Raw genomic sequence first — 21,735 nt, forward strand, 5'->3', positions numbered from 1 at the left:
TCGGCGCTGGCCGATCGGGCCTCCACAATGGCGGCTAGCCGATCGGCTAGCGTTTCGGCCAGCGACGAGCGATCGGCGAGCCCACGCCGATCCGCTCGCCGATTTTGCGCTGGCCGACTGCAATGGTTCGGCTAGCCGATCGGCCAGCGCGACGAATCGGCTAGCCGGTCGCTAGCCGACCATTGCGGATGCTCTTAGTCTTAATTTTGGATTAGGGTGCTATAAGCATTAGAATAGGACCCAGTAAAAGATATATAAAACAAATAGTTATAATAATCTTACGGAACTGAGAGAAAAATGACTTAACCGAATAAGTTACTCCCTCCGTCCCACTTAAAATGCAATATTTGGAAATCGGCACGGGATTTTATGTAGTGTTGTTTTGTGAGTAAATGAAAAAAGAGTAAAGTAAGAGCGATGAAAAAGTAGAGATAGAGTTGTTTCTATTTTAGGAAACGTTTCATTTTTAATGGGACAACCAAAAAAGGAAAACGTTGCATTTTTAATGGGACAGAGAGAGTATGATTTTTTCTCATCAATTAAAATAATTTGTGACGAACAAAAATGACCAAGCAAAATAATTTGGAATTACACTCATGGGCCAAAGCCAGAAAAAAGCCCACCAAAAGCTCACTTTCAACTAAATCCTCTCTTCATGGTCTTTCATTATTTTCCCGCCATTCCCCCAATTCCTCTTTTCCTCTGCGCTTGCACAACGATACGACAAATCCGATTGTTCAATTCTAGCATTGTATGCCGCAATTTTTTTTCCGGAATTCAGCAATTAGTTTGGGCCTAGGATTTTCAACTGGTTTTTTCGCTCCTTAACTCCAGTAATTATAGGTAGGGAAAGCTTAATTGTTCGGAAATGGTGAGAGAGGAAGCTGAGAATACTAGGGAAGACATGGTAATCGACGGAGTGGAAAAAGGGAACAAGACAAATTATGAAGTTCCTGATGGTTTCAACTCTAACTATCTCAAGATTTACTATGGTATCACATTTTTGTTTGTTTTATTCTGTCTTCCCCAAATTTGAGTTTGGTAGATTCTACTCACCCTAGACCTCAATCCTTGGTTATTTGAATTTCTTTTATAAAACTGAATACTTACCATACAAAAATTATTCTTGTTTGCCTAATTTTAATCTTTTGCTGACTGAGTGTGTTATGTTTTATTTTATTTGTACGTGAAGTTACCCTTTTGTTTGATCTCATACGTGCAGCGAAGTTTTTTCCATAAGCTGAGATGCACAAATGGATGTCGTATGGAAATGGTGAGCATTATTCGGCTCCTGCTATAATTATGGAGTATCATTTTTATTGGCTGACTTGTAGTTATATGTTTTACTTTCTAGATGGAAACCATCCAGGGTGTGATAAATCTTACTTTGGGAGAAGAGAGTTTTCATTTACCTTAGAAAATGATATCTACTTGCGGTTTCAGTCTTTCAACAAAGTAGATGATCTTCAACAGGCCATCAAGGATCATTGCCCTTTCAAAATTGATATTGGTCCAGTATACAGTGTGGATGTAAGTCTCACTGAGCTTATGGTGTATAGAGTGCCACATATTTTACAATCTTGATAGAATTTTTAGTTTCTGTCAGCTCTGTTCACTGATAAACTCGTATGCTATGAATTGAAATGCATTTTGGATTTGCAGCCTGAAAAAAGAAGTGCATATGCGCAGTCGGGTGGTAACGTTTTCAGACCAGTGGAGAGGGAACTTGTATTTGATATTGTAAGTAGTTATTCTCTAGCTTTTATATTTTAACTGTGGTGGAACTTTCTGATACAATCATACAGGTGAAGTAAATAAGTCCCATGGATGCCCAATTTATGATCCTTTATCTTACAACTGCAGGATATATCAGATTATGACGATGTCAGATTTTGCTGCCAGGGAGCTGATGTTTGTTCGGCATGTTGGCCATTGATGACGGTAGCCATTAAAATAATTGATACTGCGCTTAGAGGTAGGAAATGGTGCTTACGATATAGTACTAAATTGTTGCATTGGCATGAAATTTAGTGTGGGGACAGAAGCTATATTACTAAATCACCTAATAAAATATTGAGATTATTACAACTCCATCCTTTTGTGTATTTGCTTTAGCTGGTCAGTGTAATACAAATCTCAATAAAGTAGAATATGTGCATCATACTAAGCAGTTGGTACTTTAGCTGTCCATGTTCAATCAGAATTGAATATTGAATAGAGAATATGCATTCTGATATCTTTGGCAATTGTATTTACTATTTACAAATAATAAAAATTGAATTAGTAACAGGAAACCTTGTATGATGTTTGCAACTCTGTAAGTTTGTAACGGTGGTCAGGTGTAAGCTTGCATAGTTGAAAAAATTTCATTTTCCGATGTCTTCCTTTTCCTCATTTACAATTGAAATTTTGTCACTACTTGCCCACTTGTTGTGCACTCACAAATATAGGTTTTTTCTATCTTTCACTATAGGAGAACCTATATGCCAAGACAACACTTCCTCACTCTTGTTTCTTTGACAAAAGATGTTGAATACTTTATTTTGTCTTTCTTTCAGTCTTCTTGTCTTGTTATTCTGACTCTCTCTTTCGCTCTGTTTTTATAATTTAAGTTTTGCTCTTTCAGTGGCCAGGTTAAGTTTGTTGAGTATTCGATACGATGACTCTTTTTTTCCATTTTGTTGGCCATATTGCCTTGTATGCCTGCTTATGCAGAGGACTTTGGATACAACCACATTTTATGGGTGTATAGTGGACGTCGTGGTGTGCATTGCTGGGTTTGTGACGGAAAAGCAAGAAGGTAATGGTGCTTTAATACATATATGATCACTTTTGACCTTTTATTGACTCTAGTACTATATGCTAAACTGTAATTATCATTGGCAAGGTTGGACGATGGACAAAGGGCTGCTATAGTTAATTATTTACATGTCCATAAGGTTTACTCCTATCTTATTGATTAAACTTGCAAGTATCTATCTGAATATATCTTAGGCACTATTATGGTTCTAAAATCCTTTTTGTTTTGTCATATGCCCTGTTTTACTCCAGGGAAATGAACACAGCATTAAAAAAGTTACCCTAGTTGGACAGACGTTTCATCCTTTCATAGGGTATGCAAGTTATATATATGATTGTTGTATCTCTATTTATTCATCACAATATTACATTTTTTCCATCCAACAGGAGATCTGCTGAAGTCGTGAAAGAATTTTTTGAGGAAAAGTTTGTTTTGAGTCAAAATTTATTTTCAGATGAAGATAGATATGAAAAGATACTGGAAATGATTCCTGATGAATGTAAGCTAGAGTGCTTTGTAATTGCTATTTCCTTTGTAGTGAAAGAAATAATCTATATCCTTCTCCATTCATACTCTGGCAGCCATTACTTCTGAGCTTCGGGGGAAGTGGCAGGATAAGAAACACACACGTGATGATATCAATGTTGTTCGATGGGGTCAACTTAAACATCTTTTGCAATCAGGAAAACAGAAGGTATGACTCCTGGTGTATTGATATTATATTATAGGCTTTTACTAGAGGGAAAAGGAAGAAAAACAGAAAAACTCCACATAAACTTTTTCTCGAAGCTATATTTTTGCTTTTTTTACATGTAATTGCTATTCTTGTAGTTTCCTCATTCATCTAAGATAAAATGTTAAAATTAAAATTGATTTCTTTTTTATTTTTGACTGGTATTATTAATTGTATCGTTTCCTAATCATAACTTCACTGTATTTTAGATGCTGGGTGTCCGCAGGTGTGTTGAAGAAATTATGTTTACCTTCACCTATCCAAGACTTGATTTGGAGGTTTGCCATATTCCCCTTTTCAGTTTTATTTTGATATAGGGTAAGATAATATGGTTAATTATGAATTAGATGTATACTATGCTTGAAGTTTCTGGTTTCCATCTCAGATCTCAAAACACATGAATCACTTGCTGAAGGCACCTTTCTGCATACACCCGAAAACAGGTTTATTTAAAATGCCTCCTTATGTTTTAATATGTGCTGTCCAGGATAATCATACCCATGGTAGATAATGGCGTAGTGAATTCCTTGCTTTCAAGTTTATCAGCATATTAATTATCATCCAATTTCTCATTTTCTTTTCAGGCCGTGTTTGTGTTCCCATTGATCCTAAGCACTGTGAAGATTTTGATCCTTCGTCCATGCCAACCCTTTCCAGGGTGAGTAGTCACAAGTTAAAATATATTTACACTGAAAATGCTTTGATTAGATGCCTAGGTACTTTATAAAACATTCATGATCATTACTGGTTATGCTCTCTGGTAATACACGATTTTGGTGATACTTCCACTCAAGATGATTTTCATCATCGCATAATACTGTTGATTGCACTACTAGGACAAATATTGTGATAGTCTTAGCCATTTGTTGGGAGTTTGCTTAGTTAATACGATGATGGCTCTGCAATTTATTTTAAGAAACTGAATTCACGCTTCTTGACCATGCCTTACGTTGCACGCTAGTAAGACAACTTTTATTCAATGCTCTTCTTTGGGGCTGGTAGTGTGTTTCTGTAGTTAAAATTGCCATTTCCTCGCATTCAGTCCTTAAGATAGGGACCCGAACTTGAATGGTTTTTGCTGATCTCTATTCTTCGATTTGAAATGATTGTGGAAGATACGATTCATCATGGTGCAGCCCTGAAGACTGGCTAATGCAATTTTCTTTTTCGGTGAGTTTGCAGCTTCTGGAAGAACTTAACATGAGGGCTCTAGGAAGTGGGGGTGAGGAAGGTATGTAATAGTCTTTAAAGTCCTAAATTTCCATATCATCCATCTCTCTCCCATGCTCATAATTGTGCCCACTTTTGCCGATTTTGTGAAACCTTTTGCTGGCAGATTTGGAAAATATACTTCACTTGGCGAATCATACAGATATTTCAAGTCATCTATTTTGCAACCTCTGCTAAATTCCTGCAAGGTATATTCTTAAACCGAAATCTCTCGTCTTTATTGAGCTACGACTTTATTTAGTGGGATAAAAGAAAAAGGAAAAAGGAGCAAATTGTTGTGTCCCTATATTTTCTTATCCTTTTTCTAAACAGAATCTGTCCTCAATTTGAAAAGATACATGCATATTTCTCCTTCACATATTTCCATTTTTTTTGGACTGTGATCCTTTCTAAAGAACTGACAGTAAAAGTAGATAGACAAAAATAATATTCCCTCTTTTCATCATCAATAGACTTAGCATTGAATGACAGGAAGAGAATAATTGGTAGAAAATTTGTTTTAGTGTTATTAGTGGAAATAAATCTCATCTTGTTAGATATACTAAGGGTGTTCTCAATGGTGGCCCTCTTGGGCATGCCCAACAAACTTGGCCCTTACCCTCAAAACTTGGCCACCAGAGGGCCACCATTTTTTTTTTCTATTTCAACAATTAAAATTATTTTTATACATTTTTGGTATATTTTATTATTCCTAGAATAAAAATTATATGCATATAATAAGTCAAAAATGCATACTTAAAAAAAATGCATACTTTAAAAATTACTAAAAAAAAATTGAAACCAAATTGTCGTAGTATTATAGATAGGGTAAAATTATACAACGACAATGTTTTAAATACAATAAAAAAAATTACGCACACCGCCCGACTACTCGGTGTCGTCATCGTCATCCATCACATCATCGGCACCGCCTCCACCGCCGCCACTGCCACTTGCACCGACCCCACTGCCGCTGGCACCGCCCGACTGCGACCCTTCGGACCATCCCAACTTCGATCTCAGTCGAATAATGAGGTCGTAGTAGAATCTCCTGGTCTCCGGATCAGTTGACTTCTAGTACAAGGCCAAATTCTCCTGAAGTTGCTTCATCATCTGCACCTCTAGGGTATGAGCCAAAGCCGCCAGCGGTGTTGAGGGCATTGCTGTAGAGGTCGCAGCGGAGAACTGAGAGCTGGTTCAGGATTCCCGGATTGCGGCACGCTGGCCCTGCGGACGTGGGCGCCGAGAGAGTCTGGAGGGGGGCTCCTCCTCCGAAGCATCATCGTTCAGGTCGAAGGCGCGTGAGTCACTACTACTGCTGTAGTTGCCGGCGACGCCTAGTTTTGTCCGCTTCGGCCCAGAGACAGGATCTTTGTCGATGAGGACCCTAGGCAGTCACGCAGAACGAGGTATTCGTCCCAGTAGGTAAACTTCGACCACGATTCAATATTGTACAACTGATACGACAACGCTCGTACGTCGGCTTCGGTGCGGCCGCTCTCAGCAAGGCGGAGTTGGGTCTCGTATATACCACTGAACCTCTTCAACGCTTTAGTAATCCTTCCAAACTTCTTCCGGACCTGGCTAGCTGTACGCTCGACGCTCCCATCTGGTTTGAATTCGTTGTACACATCGAGAACGCGATTCCAAAAGCAAACGTCGGTCTGATCCGTACCGACTACAGAATCGGTCATGACCGCATACCAGGCTCTGGCTACAGCAATGGATTCTTCATTGCTATAGTAGGTCGACCGCCGGCTTCCACCGCCACCGCCACCGCCACCGCCATCGCCATCGCCATCGCTGCCGCCGCCACCGTCACCGCCGCCGCCGCCCCTCGCCGACCACTTTGGCCGCCACCTCCTCCGGTGCCCTGCTCTCCTCGGCGGCCGGCGCTTCGACCACCGCCGCCGCTTCACCACCCACCATTTTCGCTATTTCGCCCACCTCCGCCGCCGTTTCGCCCCCCCAACGCCTTGATTTCGCCCGCGGCCGCCTTGAGTACCGGACACCGGGGTCTCTGGTGGTGTTCCCATCAACTGTTCCTACGTGAATCTATCAGATTCAGATAGAGGGGATTGGGTGTATTGGAATTGGGAGGATTGGAATTGCTGAGAAGAGTTGTTGATCGCGTCCATATTGGGCCGGTAGTCGCCGAACCCCGATTGGGGACGACCCACGTTCCTCTGCGGCTGAGAGGAGGACTAACCCCGGAGTTGGGGTGTTTGTTGCCACGGCGGCGGCGATTGTGGACTCCACAGGTTCGTTGGAGTGGGGGTCGGACTCGATCTCCACGGTTGGGAAGACGAAAATGCGCCAAATCCCGATTCTCCATAGCCGGGAGAATCATCTCCACCTTGCATTTTGTAGACTTTGAAAATGGTAGATATTGAAATTTTTTGGGTTTAGAATTGAGGAAGATAAAAAAAATGGAATGAATATAGTATTTATAAATATAATTTTCGAATTTACAAAAAAAAAAAAATTAATTAAAAATCGGTGGGCAGGGCCGCGGCTCTCGGCCCTTGCAGTGGCAGGCCGAGCCGCCTGCCCAAGAGCCTCGGCCTGGCCGAGCGCTCGGCTCTCCCTCGTCCACCCCCACGAGCCGCGGGCACCCCTCGCCTCAATAGTGGGGGGCCGTGGGCTGCCCAAGCACTGTGGACGCTCTAAAACACATAAGCAGATTAATTTTTGTGGATGAACCAAAATAGAAAATATAATTGTAGACTGAATGAATATAATGTGCCAAATTGAGCGTTCTCTTTATTTATGTACTTCCGTTTTTGCTTGTAAATTTAAGAATTCTTTTGTTCCCCAAGATTTGGTTTCTTGCGACATTTTAAGAATTCCTTTTCCCTCAAAAGCTCATTATGATTCATTTACCATTGATTTATGAGCCAAATTCGTTAAAATTTGATGTGCAATGTAACATACTTTAATTTTTTGTGTTGAAAAATACAGGAAGAAATCGAAAATGCTTATGCTGCCAAAGTTCAACAGTCGACCAATTCCCTAAGCTGGTAGAGAAGACTAGAAAGGCCTTCATTTGTGTCTTTTTTCATTAATGCCATCAATTAATGTATTTTTTTGGCAGTTTATAATTCTATAGGAGTATGTCTTTTCAACTCAATTCTCCAACTAAAATCCAATGCATCTCTAGGATATTCTTTATTTTTTCTATGAAGGCCTACATTCGTGTCTTTTTTCATGCCATCAATCAATGTATTTTTTTGGCAGTTTATAAATTTATAGGAGTATGTCTTTTCAACTCAATTCTCCAACTAATATCCAATGTATTTCTAGGATATTCTTTATTTTTTTTTCTATAATAGTACTACTATACAAATTGTGAACTACATAGGAAAGTACCGTTTCCAAATTTTACTAAGCTGGTTGACCGATATATTGTTTAAATTTGACATTTAGCAATTGATTAGAAAAAAAAAATTCCTAAAACTGAATGGAAAGAAATACTAGTAACATATGTACTATTATGAATGAGAATAATTATAAAGAATTTATTGCTTAAAATTTTTGGTTTGTTCTATGTAAGACGACACATTTATATTTTTGGTAACATTCTCTCTCCAATTAATACACTTAACCACTTTTTTCTCACTACATTTAATACTTAAAACACATTTTTTTTTCCAATTAAACCTATTAACCAACAACTCTTAAAATCTCATGCCGACTAATAAATGTATCATCTTAGCTGGGACGAATGGAGTATATACTACTTACACTCAAGTATGATTAAATTATACAAGTGGAATAATTTAAGAACTACGACATTTGAACCTGTATGAATTAAATAATGAAAAACATTACTCATATGCTATTATTAATCTTGATATGTTTAAAGATAGTAGTATAATTTAAAATATTTTAAAAGTAAAACGAAATATACACAAATTTTCTTTGGGATGTGATCATATGATAACCCATATTTATGGTGACAACCTAATAACCTATCATTCTATGGACGAAATATATCATTTTATAGAAAAGAATATCATTTTATGGATTAAGAGTATCATTTTATGCATTCTGAAAAATATCATTTTATTTTGTATAAATATAATTTTTAGTAAAAATGATAGTTTTGACCCATAAAATAATAGGTTATTAGGTTATCACTATAAATATGGGTTATCATTCTAATGCACCCCAATTTTCATTAGTTTAGTTCACTATATACTCAAAAATGAGGAACACATGCAAGGCGTGAAAAGGCTGAATTCGTAACATGCATACTTACCTAACTGAATTCATTCCATGCAAGTTCGATAAGCATGGCATGAACTGGCTGAATTTATGTTGTGCTTGTTAAACTTTTTCTGTTTATCCACACCATAAGATGGTTCAAATTTGTGTGTCAATTCGAATACTTTCATTACACAAATAAAAATTAAACCGAGAACGAAAATACAACAAAATGTCAAGTACGAATTGAACCGTACGCGTGTCTTCAATCTTCGGAGCTTCAATTCCTGAGATCGCAACCATGTCTTGACCATCCTCTCACCTAAAAGAGTAAAGAGAGTGCCACGAGTTCGAGTCCACCATAAACAGTTCTGTATTATGGCGCACTGTCGAATAATACTAAAGGAAGCGTGTCTGATAATGATGTTGAAGCATTTTTATAACTCATAGGCCATGTGTATTCAATGTCCGAAATCATCGTGGGCATATCGTTGAAAGATCTGACATCTTCTGATTTAACGTTAACACCACTCGACATACCACACATCATTAAACTTTCCAGTTCAGTAGCAACTTCTTGCATACTTGGTCTCATTCTACCTTTCAAGTTCAAACATCTATGTGCAAGCTCAGCAACTAGAGTCACCTCATCCTCTCTTCCGTTCTCCCGAACTTGAGGATCTAAAATTGTGTCCACGCATTTTCCTTCCATGCATGCAAGGAACCGTGCCGCTAAGCCTCTTTCCTCTTCTGTTTTATCAAGAGATATTGGCCTTTGCCCAGTGAGAAGCTCGACAAGAACTACCCCGAAACTATAAACATCGCTCTTTTCTGTAAATTGACTCGATTGGAAGTACTCTGGATCTAAATATCCAAAGGTCCCTTTAACCAGAGTAGTTAGGTGAGTCTGATTTGTAGAAACTGACCTTGAAGTTCCAAAATCAGATACTCTAACAACATATTTTTCATCTAGAAGGATATTACTAGACTTGATGTCCCTGTGATAGATAGGCACGGAAGCTGCATGATGTAAGTACGCTAGTGCCCCTGCTATATCTGCTGCCATTTTCAAACGCATGTTCCATGTACATGGAAATTCATTGCTCGAACCATGAAGTAGATCGAAAAGTGTCCCATTTGGCATGAATTCGTAAACAAGTAGAGGGACCTCAGTCTCCAAACAACACCCTAGTAGTTTGACTACATTCCTGTGATTGATTTGGGATAATATCACTACCTCATTTATAAACTGTTCCAATTGATGCTCCTCAACCAATTTCAATTTTTTTATCGCTACAATCATTCCGTCATATAATATTCCTTTGTAGACAGTGCCTTGCCCTCCTCGTCCAATAATTCTATTTTCATTAAAGTGATCTGTAGCTACCTCCAACTCCTTTGCCGTAAAAACTTTTGTTTTTCCAAGTTCTCCTTCATTTGTTTGTTTTCGCAAGAGAAGACCACCATTTCGTTTGAACAATTTTTCTTTTCTCATTTTTTCTCTTCTTTTTTGCAACACTTTGTGCAACCAAAAGAACAGTGAGATTAGAAGCGAAAACCCCAAGCCAGAGCTTGTACCTACATGAAAACATACCCGTGAGAAAGTTACAAAACTTCACAATTAAGTGATACTCATTATCTGCATATATGATTGTTCACAATATACTCTTACTAAGGAATTAATATAATACTACATTTATGACATTAAGAGAATTATATATTAAATGGATTGATATGAGAGTTAAAACATTACTATTTTGTTACCTATCAAGATAATCATCTTGGTTTTGGATGGCGGCTTCTGAATGCAACCTGTGCCGTCTTTCTTCCCATCACCGATATACCCTTTTGGACATGAGCAGTGAAAGCCACCAGGATCATTTATGCAAGTGGAACTTGAGACGCATGTATTAGTCATATTATCAATGCATTCATCAATATCTGCTCGAAACATGTGCAATATCAGTCAATTGATCATTAGTTCTAATTTAATAATGACAGTTTGGAATCTATTTACCAAATGTAATAAAAGATAAATGAGACCATTATTTACGGACGAACAGAAAAGAAAATATGAGACAAGGCAAAAGATTAGATTATGAACCTTCACATCCTGGACTGAGGTAAGGATTGCCTTTGTGTCCCTTGGAGCAATTGCAGAGGTACCCTCCAAGCGTAGAATCAAAATCGACACAATCAGTGTTATTTCGACATGCGTACTTCGCCAGATCCTGCTGTGCTTCTTTGCAATTCACCGCTCCAATCCTCCAATCCAATGCCATGCTCGGCTTTTTCGTCAACAGACGATCAGGTGTGATCCGCGTTGAGTTATTTATAAACGAATACGAAATAAAAGCACTGGTATGAGAATGACGGTCTGCATCTATTTCTTTAATATATCGAACAAAGGCATAGCTGCATGCAACATTGCTATATGTCCGTCGTCCAAAAAGATCGGTCAAATTTGCTTCAAGGTAACTCGTACCTGCAAATGATCAACACACACAACTATCTGTCTGCCTATAACTTCAACATTTTCCAAGTGATTTTTTTTTTACTACTAGTAAATTTATTTTGTAGAGAATGTTTATTGTTTTATTATGCAGTATATGAGCAGGTATATTAAAACATGAATTGAGCATTACCTCTTGGAATTGGTACTCTACAACAACCAAAAGCTGTAGTTCCATAATTGCATTGTGCTCCAATCACACCCCTGTCAATCCAACTACCGGGGCACATCGTTGCACAGCTGCTGCGAATAATACTTTGTTTGTCTGATCCAATAACCGCGACAACCATATCCTCGCAGCCAATGGCGCTGATCCAGTTTTCATCTGATAATCTATATTGCGTTTTCAACAAGTCAACTGTCAATCTTCGCTCCTCTGGCTTGGTAATTCCAGCTCCATTGTTGTAGCAAGTTGAAGCTAGGTACATATAGTTGACCACAATTTTTGATGAGTTCAGCTCGACGATTTCACTGTTTAAGTGACGGAGGAAGGGTTTAGCAGGGTTGGTGGCCGTGTTGCAAACAACTTCGAAAGCTGGCTCCAAGTAGCAATTCGGGCCCATACCAAATGGAAATGGAATCGATACTTCCCCACATTGATCTAAGCATCCAAATTTGGCAATTGAACTAGAAATTGCTGGTTGAAACAATTCAAGGAGATGAGACATGTTAGCGTAAGCATGTACTCCCTCTGTCCCGGCCTAAGCGAGACGTTTCATTTTTGTAATAATATTAATAAATAGTTAAAGTGAAGATAAATCTAAACAAGAGAGATAATAATATAGAAGAAAGTCTCTTCAAGTATATTATTATCTCTCTTACTTAATTTTATCTCTCCTTTAACTATTTATCATCATTTTTCCAAAACAAGTGGGAAAATGAGTCTCGCTTAGGCCGGACAGATGGAGTAGTATACATTAACACAATCTAAATCTAAAAGTTATTAATTTAATACTCCTTTCTTGTTTAGTTGAGGTAGGAGATCCTCCTAGATTGAATACGGAACCCCCCTCTCAACACAATACACACATGGTCCGTTCGGTACACGCAATTGGAATTGAATTGAAATTGAAATTTTGTGGAAGTGAATTTAAAAATCCAAATCCTTTATTTGGTCAAAATGATAGGAAATTGAATTTATAGAATTGCAATATACTCTGTGTGTGTGTGTGTATGACAGTACAAATACGAGAGGAAATTGAATTTATAGAATTGAATTATGCTGTGTGTGTGTGTATGACAGTTCAAACATGATAGGAAATTGAATTGAATTCTACTGTGTGTGTGACAGTGTGTGTTTAAGTGTGCAACTGTGAGTGCGTGTTGCATCTATGTGTGACAGTGTGCTGTGTGTATTTAAGTGTGTGTGCGTGTGTGTATGCTAATGTGTATTTGAGTGTGTGTGTTGGAGAATGTGTGTTTGATTATGTGTATGTGTATGTGTATGTGCGCGTTTGTGTTTAACTTTGTATTTATATGTGTGTGTGTGCGCATTTGTGTGTCAATTTGTATATTCGTGACTGTGCGTAAATTTTGTATATGTATGTGTGCGATTGTGTGTGTGTGACTGCGTGTGCACGCTCTATTTAAGTAGTATAAGTGGTGTCTGAAAGTGTCATTTTTCAATTATTTAGAATTTTAATTCTACTTTTGATATGAAATTCAAACTGTGGAATTTATAGGAATTGAAATTTTAATTTAATTCCAAATCCAAATATTTTGCAATACCAAATATCGGATTTGAAATTGAAGGCTCCAATTCCAATTCCATAGTCCCAATTTCGTTGTACCGAAAGGAGCTATAATGTTTTCATGTTTTGGATGTTACCAAAGTGATAAATTCAGTTTGTAAAGCAAAGCTCGTGATTTAAATATCTAGTTAACAAGCTTTGGATTCGAATACCTTTTTTTTTTTTTTTTTTTTTTTTTACATCTTTACGGATACATATAAATTTTGATCTACCATGTTTTGCATTTATAATTTGTAAATAAATAGAAGTAGGGAGAAAAGAAACAAACTTTGGCATCCACCCGGTAAGTAAGGATTTCCGTCGTAGCCTTGAACGCAGCTACATGTGTATCCCGTATCACTGTAATCATCATAATCAACACAAACACTCTTGTCGTCTCGACATGCATAAGCTACAGAAGTCTTAGCTCGGCTGCAGTTCCCGGTACCAGCAACCCAGTCCAAGCTCACTACTGGTGGCCTTGATGCTGATGCCCAATTATCATTTAGCAATGCTGTTAAGTTATTCAGGTAGTACAAAGGATATGAAAATACGGTTAATTCAGTTTCATCATGATTTTCCTCCTCTTGGATAAAGGCATAGCTGCACGGGAAAAGCTTTTCACGTAGAGATTGTCTGCTCAAGTCAATTAATTCCGCTGCTACAAAACTGTTGTATCCTGTGAGTTGAAATCAAATTTTAGAAATGAAATATGACATTTTGTATCAGTTGCATGGTTTAAAGAAATTAATCTTAAATTATACTATCTCCATCCCTTATTATGTGTCTCGTTATGATTCGGCATGAAATTTAAGAAAATGTAGAGGAAAGTGGATATAAAAAAGAAAGTAAAATGTGAGTTCTATCTTTATATATTAGTATTAGTTTTATAGTAATAAAATGTTAGTAAAATAGTTAATGGAATAGTGTCCATTAACAAATACTCCCTCCGTCCCAATAAATATGTAACATTTGCTTTTCGGCACTAGATTTTATGTAGCGTTGTTTTGTGAGTTAAAGAAGAGAGAGTAAAGTAAGAGAGAGGGAAAAGTAGAGATAAAGTTATTTCTATTTTAAGAAACGTTTCATTTTTAATGGGATAACCCAAAAAGGAAAACGTTTCATTTCTAGTGGGACAGAGGGAGTACTTCATTTGTCCCTGAAAATTTCTTACTTATTTTCATTTTTTATCATTCCCTAAAAATTTATAACTTTCCACTTTTATCATTTTTGGTAGTGGACCCACATTCCACTTAAACTCATTTCACTCACATTTTATTATAAAACTAGTACTCCATCCGTCCCCGATTAATTGTTACTCTTTGACTGGGCACGAGTTTTAAGAAATGTAAAGAAAAGTTGGTTGTAAAAGTTAGTGGAATGTGAACCCACTTTTTTATATTGATTTTATAATAAAATGTGAGTGAAGTGAGTTAGTGGAATGTGAGACCTACTTACCATTTATGGTAAAAATGAAGTGTGACAATTATTGAGGGATGAACCGAAATGGAAAAGAGTGACAACTATAATCGGGGACGGAGGGAGTAATATATAAAAGTAGGATTCACATGTCACTAACTTTTTGAACTTGCTTTCGATTATATTTCTTAAAACTCATACTACTAGGTTAAATATTGACAAACTATAAAGGACGGATGGAGTATATAATAAAAGTGAACTGACATATGCATCCTAAAATGGAAAAGTGGAACACATGTAGGGACTAAGAGAGTAATTCTATTACTTTTCTGACCCCATTTACTTCTTTTGTCCTATTAAAATAGAATGTTTTTCTTTTTTGGATTATCCCATTAAAAATAAAACGTTTCTTAAAATGAAAACAACATTATCTCTATTTTTTTATCTTTCATATTTCACTCTCTCTTCATGAACACACAAAACAACACTACATAAAATCTTATAGCGGAAAGCAAATGTTTTATTTCTAATGAGACGTAGGGAATATTAATTTTATTTATTTATTACACAAAGAAATGTCCATGTTCTCTCTATATTTTTGGACAAAGGAAAAGATTGACAATTACCGGAAAATCTTTCATGGCAGCAACCATTAAATTGGCAATTCCCGATGCCGCTCGTATCATTCTCGACGGTGCAAAACGCCGAGCAGCCACCAATATAGGAACTTTCATCCGATAGCAGCACCATGTCATCACACCCGATGGCGGTGAGCACGTTTACATTCGAAAACCTATAGGGAGTTCCCGACAAGTTGACACTCATACTATGTTGATTGCCTGTGCTGCCTGCAGACAAATCATAGCAAGCAGAAATCATGTATGGATTTTTGAGGCGAATGTAAGTTTGATTGAATTCAATCACTTCTTTCTTCATAATAGAGAGGTAAGCTCTTGGAGGGTAAGTGGTTGTATCGCATTTAATGTTAAAATATGGGTTGAGGCTGCATTTTTGGCCGACTCCGAACGGATACGGAATCAGTAAATCTCCACACCGATCAAGGCAACCGGGTTTGGCATGTAGAGCGGCTGAGAATAGAGGCGAGAAAAGTAGAAAAACAGAGATCAGTTGAAGAGGATTCATATTGATCATGTTTAGTTGAATGAACGCTCTCAATTCTACTTGTATCATATCTCCAAAAATGCTTGGCTTAAAATATCTCTGTACTTGGACTTTTGGAGTGAGAGGACTTTGACTACTTCTCCCTTAGTCTCGTCTAGCCTCAATTGAGGCACTCATTTTAGGCATCAAATTTTTAAGTACTACTCCTTCCGTTCATTATTAGTTGGTACGTTTCGATCGCACATGAATTTTATGTAATGAAAACTGAGTTAAAAAAGTTAAGAGAATATATTTTTATATACCTCTCTGTCCCAATAAGATGACTACATTATTGAATAACATGGAGTTTTAGATGGAATAGTTGTTTGTGATAGAGCAGAGTGGAAAAAGTGATTGAATATATTAATAAATAGGAGAGAAGTAAAAAGTAAAATAGTGATAATTAATGGCTAAAAAGGAAAATAGTGATAAATAATGGCAAGCAAAGGGAGGTTCAGTGAATGAAATGAGCTCTATGGTGAGGAAAGAATTAGAGAGGGAAAAACAAAAGGGAAAAAGTTACTCCCTCCGTTTTACTATAGTTGAGACGGAACTTTTGGGCATGGAGTTTTAGATATGAATGTTGGGTGTGTTAAATAAATAGATAAAAAAATAAGAGAGAGGAAAAGGTAGAGAGAATAAAGTATAAAGTGAATAAAGTAGAGAGAATAAAGTAAGAGAGGGTAAAGTAAGAAAGAGAAAAAAGTTATCAAATATGGAAATGACTCAATTATGAAGAAACTTCCCGCAATGATAAAATGACTCAACTATGGCGAAACGGAGGGATTAAATGTTATTGAAAGAAAAGTTATGAAACGTAAGGACTAAGGAGGGATACCTGTCATGTGGGGGAATAAAGGAAAAAGAAAAAAAATAAAAATAAAAATAAAAAATAGACAAAAACGTGTTCAACCCTCTCACTCTCCTTTCTCTCTCACGTGTCTCTTGCCTCTTCTATGTAATCTACATCACAGCCCTGCGCTCTCTCTCCGTTCAGCTACACACCGCCGCCCACAACGGAGGGAGTATATGATAGGGTTTAAGTTCCCTATCGAGAGGTTTGTAGAGCACACGAAGATTTAATGGAGCAAAAGAGATAATCCCTAGTTGAAGTTCTAGGGTTTTGGAACAAGAATGAGAAAAGAATTCTCAATGATTTAATTATCTATGCGATTCTAGTATTTATAGAATCCTCAACCCTAGACGGTTCGACCTTCCTAGTTCGTCTCGGGAAAGAACCGACAAGAAAACCCGAGGATATCCTAACCTAAACCCAACGATATCTTGCAAGGCAAGATATCAAAAAGATTACAAAATATTACGTGAATTAAATAAACAAAAATAAGTCTAACTATGGAAATTGAAATAAACTAAAGATACGCAAGGATTTGCATGGATCTTCACTTCTTTGGGCGTGAATGGGTCGTGATTGGGGCAAGCTCGGCGCGGTCGGGCTGCTCATTCATCGCCAGGTTTGCTGTAGGGTTCAAGTCCCTATCAACTCCCCCCTCCATAGCAATAGCCTTGTCCTCAAGGCTAAGGGACAGAATAGGACGCAACATCTCCGACTTCGACTTCCATGAAAGTGTCGTTGGAGCAGTTGACCATTGTATCAGCCAATGGCATTGTGGAATACCATCTACCAAAACTGCCGGGGCCTTTGCTACGATAATCGGTGTATCCCCGGGTTGGTGTGAGTTCTCTGATTCGAAAAGAAAGAGCCTAATGGAAGCTACTACAGCAAATTTGGCATCAACTCCTCCAGATTTGCAGCCTTTGGAGAGAAATCCATCGAGCTCTTCGCAATCTTTGACACCACTATAGTCACAATCTTCACCACCACTTATGTAAACATAGGCAACTAGAACCACACATGCCATATTATTTTCTGCCTTCTCGAAGATGAACACCATTTTTTCAGTATTAACACATTCATGGAAATATCCTCTTTGTAGAAATCCACTATCACCGTCCAAGCATCCCCCAGCTTCATGTCTCTCAGCACTCAAATTCACAACTCCATCAGCAACTATATTTCTTTCACTAGTCAAGCTTTGACCTTTATCAGCTTCACCGGCTCCATTTTCCCCACCCAAACTCACATTTTGACACCATTCTGTAGAGTCAGGGACGAAGGAATTAGTAGTCTTTAGGCGTAAGTAATCTCCATCAGCCTCTGATCCGTTTCCTTCTTTACCAAGAGGCAAAACAGTTGTATCACCCTGTCCAATCTCAAAAGTAGATAGTAATTGTGATGCCACTAAAGAAGCAAATCCAATTGATAATTGGAGAGTTAGGATGAAATCTATATGCCAGACAGTGCCGTGCGGAGCATAGAGGAGAATATAAGCCATCTGCTCGAAAATGTCAGCACCATCTATTGCTGAAACTCGAGAATCATCATATATGTACCATTCAGTGGAGTTCAAGTGAATGAATCTATAGAAATGACTAGCCTTCGATGTATCCCCTTTGTGCACTACAATAGAATAGAGCTCGGAGTTAAAATGCCACGCGAGAACAAAAAAAAGGGCGTAAAATCGCCTGCTCATGAGCTTGGCAGGAAGGGGGCAGCTGACAGATATGTGGCGATACAGCCGTTTCATGTTCTCCCCCTGTTGCTTCGCCATCCAAGCCATAAACTGATCCAGCAATATTTCCATCTCAACAATCATCGGATACAGGGGCGGAACTGACAAAATGTCAACAAGAGTGGGGAACTCCAGCCTGAGATGTAGCGCACTCAGAGCACTGCTACCATCACTTTTGAAAATCACACTTTCTATGGGATTATCACCCAAGGAACGAGGGGTGACCATACTCCCACCTGTGCTAAGGCATTCACCCGAACGTGTCACATCGTTGCGCGGAGGGATCGAGCGGGCATCAGAGGCAAGTGCTTGTGTATGAGTGAACACGCCTCGAATTCCAACACCGGGAAAAATATGTGGCTCCAGGAAAGACTTCATATCACTACTAAATAATGGTTTCAAAGTTGCTGCAAATGTTGGATCTTTAATATAGTAAGCAGATTCAATGGAAAACGAAGCATTATCACCATCACTTGGTGCATCGAAGCCAGAGAATTTCTGCTTCTCAGGCAGACAAGGATGACCACTGTCACCTGCAATGATGGGAGCTTGTTGCACAATGTGAAGTGATATTCGGCTTATGAGATTATCATGATCAGACGCTATTGAGTCTGTTGAACCATCTCCACTGTCACCTGCAATTATGTTGCTGCCATTCATCTCCTTCAGTTTGTAGCCAGAGCAAGGTTTCCTTTCGTTAAGATGCTCAACATTCCCATCAATAATCTGGCCATCAAATAGTACCGTACCAACTCCGTCCGTAGGCTGGCTCGCACGAGCGGTAGTGGCGGCTGAGGGGATTTCTGCCGAAGGAGCCTCTGACCAAGTTAACATATCTGAAGTGGAAGTGTGAGGCTTCTGAACAGGAGTAGCTCTATGATACATCAATGACCAATCGTCAGTCTCTTCACCCATCCCAGAGGTAGCAGCTTGTTTGTCCAAGGTAATCGAGAGATCGGCGCCATCATCAGAAACGACATGTACAGTAGGCGTGTTTCGCAAGGTTGCTACTCGCCCTTCATATGGGTTGGGGTCAAATTGCTGCTTGACTGCTAATAGAAAATCGTCCCAACTCTCTTCGGCATGATTATATTTCCAACTTGTCATCCAGTCTGACGCCGGTTGATCGAACAAGTACTGAGTAAGGTATAGCCGATCAGATAAAGGAGTATAGTAGTGGTTGTAGTACCTCTGCATATTACAAATCCACTCGACGACGTTCGCACCATCGAAACGAGGAGCATCAAAACGAGGGCGAGATAAGGCACTGGGCACCATTCCTGTAGGTGGCTGTGTGAGCGACGGAGGCAGTCTCCACCCGCTCGTGTCCGAAGGAAAAGCAGGTGAGTCAGACAGTTCGATCGTAGTTTTGTTGCTTGCGTAACCTTCATCAAAATTTGGGTCAAAACGATGTTTGACTGCTATCAAAAAATCATTCCAATCCTTTCTCCTGTTGTTTTCCTTCCAATATGTTGCCCAATCGGACGCCGGTGGGTCAAATAAAAACGTGACAAGATAGAGACGATCAGATTCTGGAGTATAAGAGTGATTAAAGTACCTCTGGATCTTGTGAATCCAATTAGAAGCATCCTCACCTGTGAAACGAGGCGGCTCCATGCGGTGGCGGAGAATGGACTCCCGATCGATGGTCGTCGGGGCTGTAGTCCGAGACGGCGGTGGTCTCCACACATGCTTCGCCGTCGGCGTCTCCGTAACCAGGGGGTCTGGCGGTTCTTTATGTTTATCTGTTGTGGTGTTTCTGCCAGAAGCTAGGATTTCTAGCTTCCTAAACCTTGAATCAGAACCAAAAAACGTTGGCGAGGGAGGCGGCTTCGAAACCATTGAACCTGGTGCCATGGCTACCGTGTGTTGAGAGAGAAGAGTAGTCAATGGAAGCACCAATTGATAGGGTTTAAGTTCCCTATCGAGAGGTTTGTAGAGCACACGAAGATTTAATGGAGCAAAAGAGATAATCCCTAGTTGAAGTTCTAGGGTTTTGGAACAAGAATGAGAAAAGAATTCTCAATGATTTAATTATCTATGCGATTCTAGTATTTATAGAATCCTCAACCCTAGACGGTTCGACCTTCCTAGTTCGTCTCGGGAAAGAACCGACAAGAAAACCCGAGGATATCCTAACCTAAACCCAACGATATCTTGCAAGGCAAGATATCAAAAAGATTACAAAATATTACGTGAATTAAATAAACAAAAATAAGTCTAACTATGGAAATTGAAATAAACTAAAGATACGCAAGGATTTGCATGGATCTTCACTTCTTTGGGCGTGAATGGGTCGTGATTGGGGCAAGCTCGGCGCGGTCGGGCTGCTCATTCATCGCCAGGTTTGCTGTAGGGTTCAAGTCCCTATCAGTATATTGTTTAGGGTTGGTCTTTTTATCAAATTATTGCCATTATCTTATAGGCGAAGTCTCTTGTTTTTTTTATACTAACAATAATCTATTCCCTTCGTTTCAGATAGTTTGTCTCATTTTTTTTATTTCGATCGTCACACATAATTTGTCTCATTTCACTTTTTACCATTTTTGATAGTATGTCACATATTCCACTAACTTTTTCAACTCACTTTTCATTACATTTCTTAAAACACGTGCCGGCCAAAGTGAGGCAAACTATCGGAGAGAGTATTTCACAAATCTAAATGAAGGAACATACTCCCTCCGTCTCCAAATAATTCTCCACTTTGGTTTCGGCACACATTTTAAGAAAAGCAAATGACATTGGGTTGAAAAAGTTAGTGAAATATGAATCTCACTTTTGCATATTAATAAAATGTGAGTCGAATGAGTTAGTGGAATGCGTACAATTAATAAAGGACAGAAAAAAATGTCAAAAATAGATAATTAATGGGGTACGATGGGAGTATTCTTTAGTTTTATTTTCATTATTTAATTAAATTTGAATTTCATTTAGTTTAATTAATTCGATATCTAAGTGTATGTAGAGGTGCGATCAGTTGCTAACTCTATTACCTCATCAACGCAATGCATTAAAAATGTCAATACAATAATATTAAAATGTCAATATATAATTCTGTGTGTTAATATTTTAATATCGTCGTGCTGACATTTTTAATACACTGCATTGATGAACTAACACAGCAGCAATTTTAAAAGTTAGCAAAATATAACGCATATTACAATTTCATTCAATTTATTTGGATAATTAACTGTACTCATATATACGTACATAATTTGACAAGATCCTATAAATACAAATTGTACTCCTATCAGGCTATCACTGTCTATATTATACTCCCTCCGTCCCAGTTTTATAGTCATATTTTGCCATAAAAGTCCGTCCCATATTTATAATCACATTTAGAATTTTCCATATTTGAATATAAAATTTTA

At 38.4% G+C, this 21,735-nt stretch overlaps 2 protein-coding genes across 4 annotated transcripts; one reads left to right on the top strand and one right to left on the bottom strand.

Moving 5' to 3' along the window:
• Window positions 1-701: 701 nt before the first annotated feature.
• LOC125190715 (uncharacterized) lies at window positions 702-7,920 on the top strand. 3 transcript variants are annotated; one of them, XM_048088088.2, is made up of 16 exons: window positions 702-992; window positions 1,223-1,273; window positions 1,355-1,530; window positions 1,663-1,740; window positions 1,864-1,975; window positions 2,716-2,800; window positions 2,888-2,939; window positions 3,052-3,113; window positions 3,187-3,299; window positions 3,382-3,494; window positions 3,743-3,811; window positions 3,919-3,976; window positions 4,118-4,191; window positions 4,716-4,764; window positions 4,870-4,951; window positions 7,704-7,920. In XM_048088088.2, the coding sequence occupies exons 2-15, from the start codon at window positions 1,246-1,248 to the stop codon at window positions 4,938-4,940; spliced, it is 1,140 nt and encodes a 379-aa protein (XP_047944045.1). In that variant the 5' UTR covers window positions 702-992; window positions 1,223-1,245; the 3' UTR covers window positions 4,941-4,951; window positions 7,704-7,920. The 3 variants fall into 3 exon arrangements, with proteins under 3 accessions (XP_047944045.1, XP_088915090.1, XP_088915089.1); XM_089058964.1 differs by having other exon boundaries at window positions 702-959; XM_089058963.1 differs by having other exon boundaries at window positions 702-1,273.
• A 1,148-nt stretch (window positions 7,921-9,068) lies between these two features.
• Window positions 9,069-15,885, bottom strand: LOC125187205 (wall-associated receptor kinase-like 2). The gene is made up of 6 exons (XM_048083751.2): window positions 15,236-15,885; window positions 13,480-13,869; window positions 11,594-12,097; window positions 11,053-11,433; window positions 10,713-10,889; window positions 9,069-10,526 (listed from the first exon to the last, which is right to left on the bottom strand). Exons 1-6 carry the CDS (start codon window positions 15,798-15,800, stop codon window positions 9,325-9,327), a joined length of 3,219 nt encoding a protein of 1,072 aa, XP_047939708.2. The 5' UTR covers window positions 15,801-15,885; the 3' UTR covers window positions 9,069-9,324.
• Between the last annotated feature and the right edge of the window lie 5,850 nt (window positions 15,886-21,735).

This window comes from Salvia hispanica, chromosome 5 (assembly GCF_029641045.1).
Source record: "Salvia hispanica isolate PSC_SH4W2 chromosome 5, Shi_PSC_v1, whole genome shotgun sequence".
In the NCBI taxonomy this organism is placed as follows: Eukaryota; Viridiplantae; Streptophyta; class Magnoliopsida; order Lamiales; family Lamiaceae; genus Salvia; species Salvia hispanica.

Excerpts from the sequence above, each read along its gene's own strand:
- LOC125187205 (XM_048083751.2), bottom strand. The coding sequence starts at position 15,800 with ATGATACAAGTAGAATTGAGAGCGTTCATTCAACTAAACATGATCAAT. Across the intron at positions 13,870-15,235 it reads CTGCCATGAAAGATTTTCCG|GATACAACAGTTTTGTAGCA; the intron begins GTAATTGTCAAT and ends TTCAACTCACAG. Across the intron at positions 10,527-10,712 it reads CAAGATGATTATCTTGATAG|GTACAAGCTCTGGCTTGGGG; the intron begins GTAACAAAATAG and ends GTTTTCATGTAG.
- LOC125190715 (XM_089058963.1), top strand. The coding sequence starts at position 1,246 with ATGCACAAATGGATGTCGTATGGAAATG. Across the intron at positions 1,274-1,354 it reads ATGGATGTCGTATGGAAATG|ATGGAAACCATCCAGGGTGT; the intron begins GTGAGCATTATT and ends TTTACTTTCTAG. Across the intron at positions 3,812-3,918 it reads ATCCAAGACTTGATTTGGAG|ATCTCAAAACACATGAATCA; the intron begins GTTTGCCATATT and ends TTTCCATCTCAG.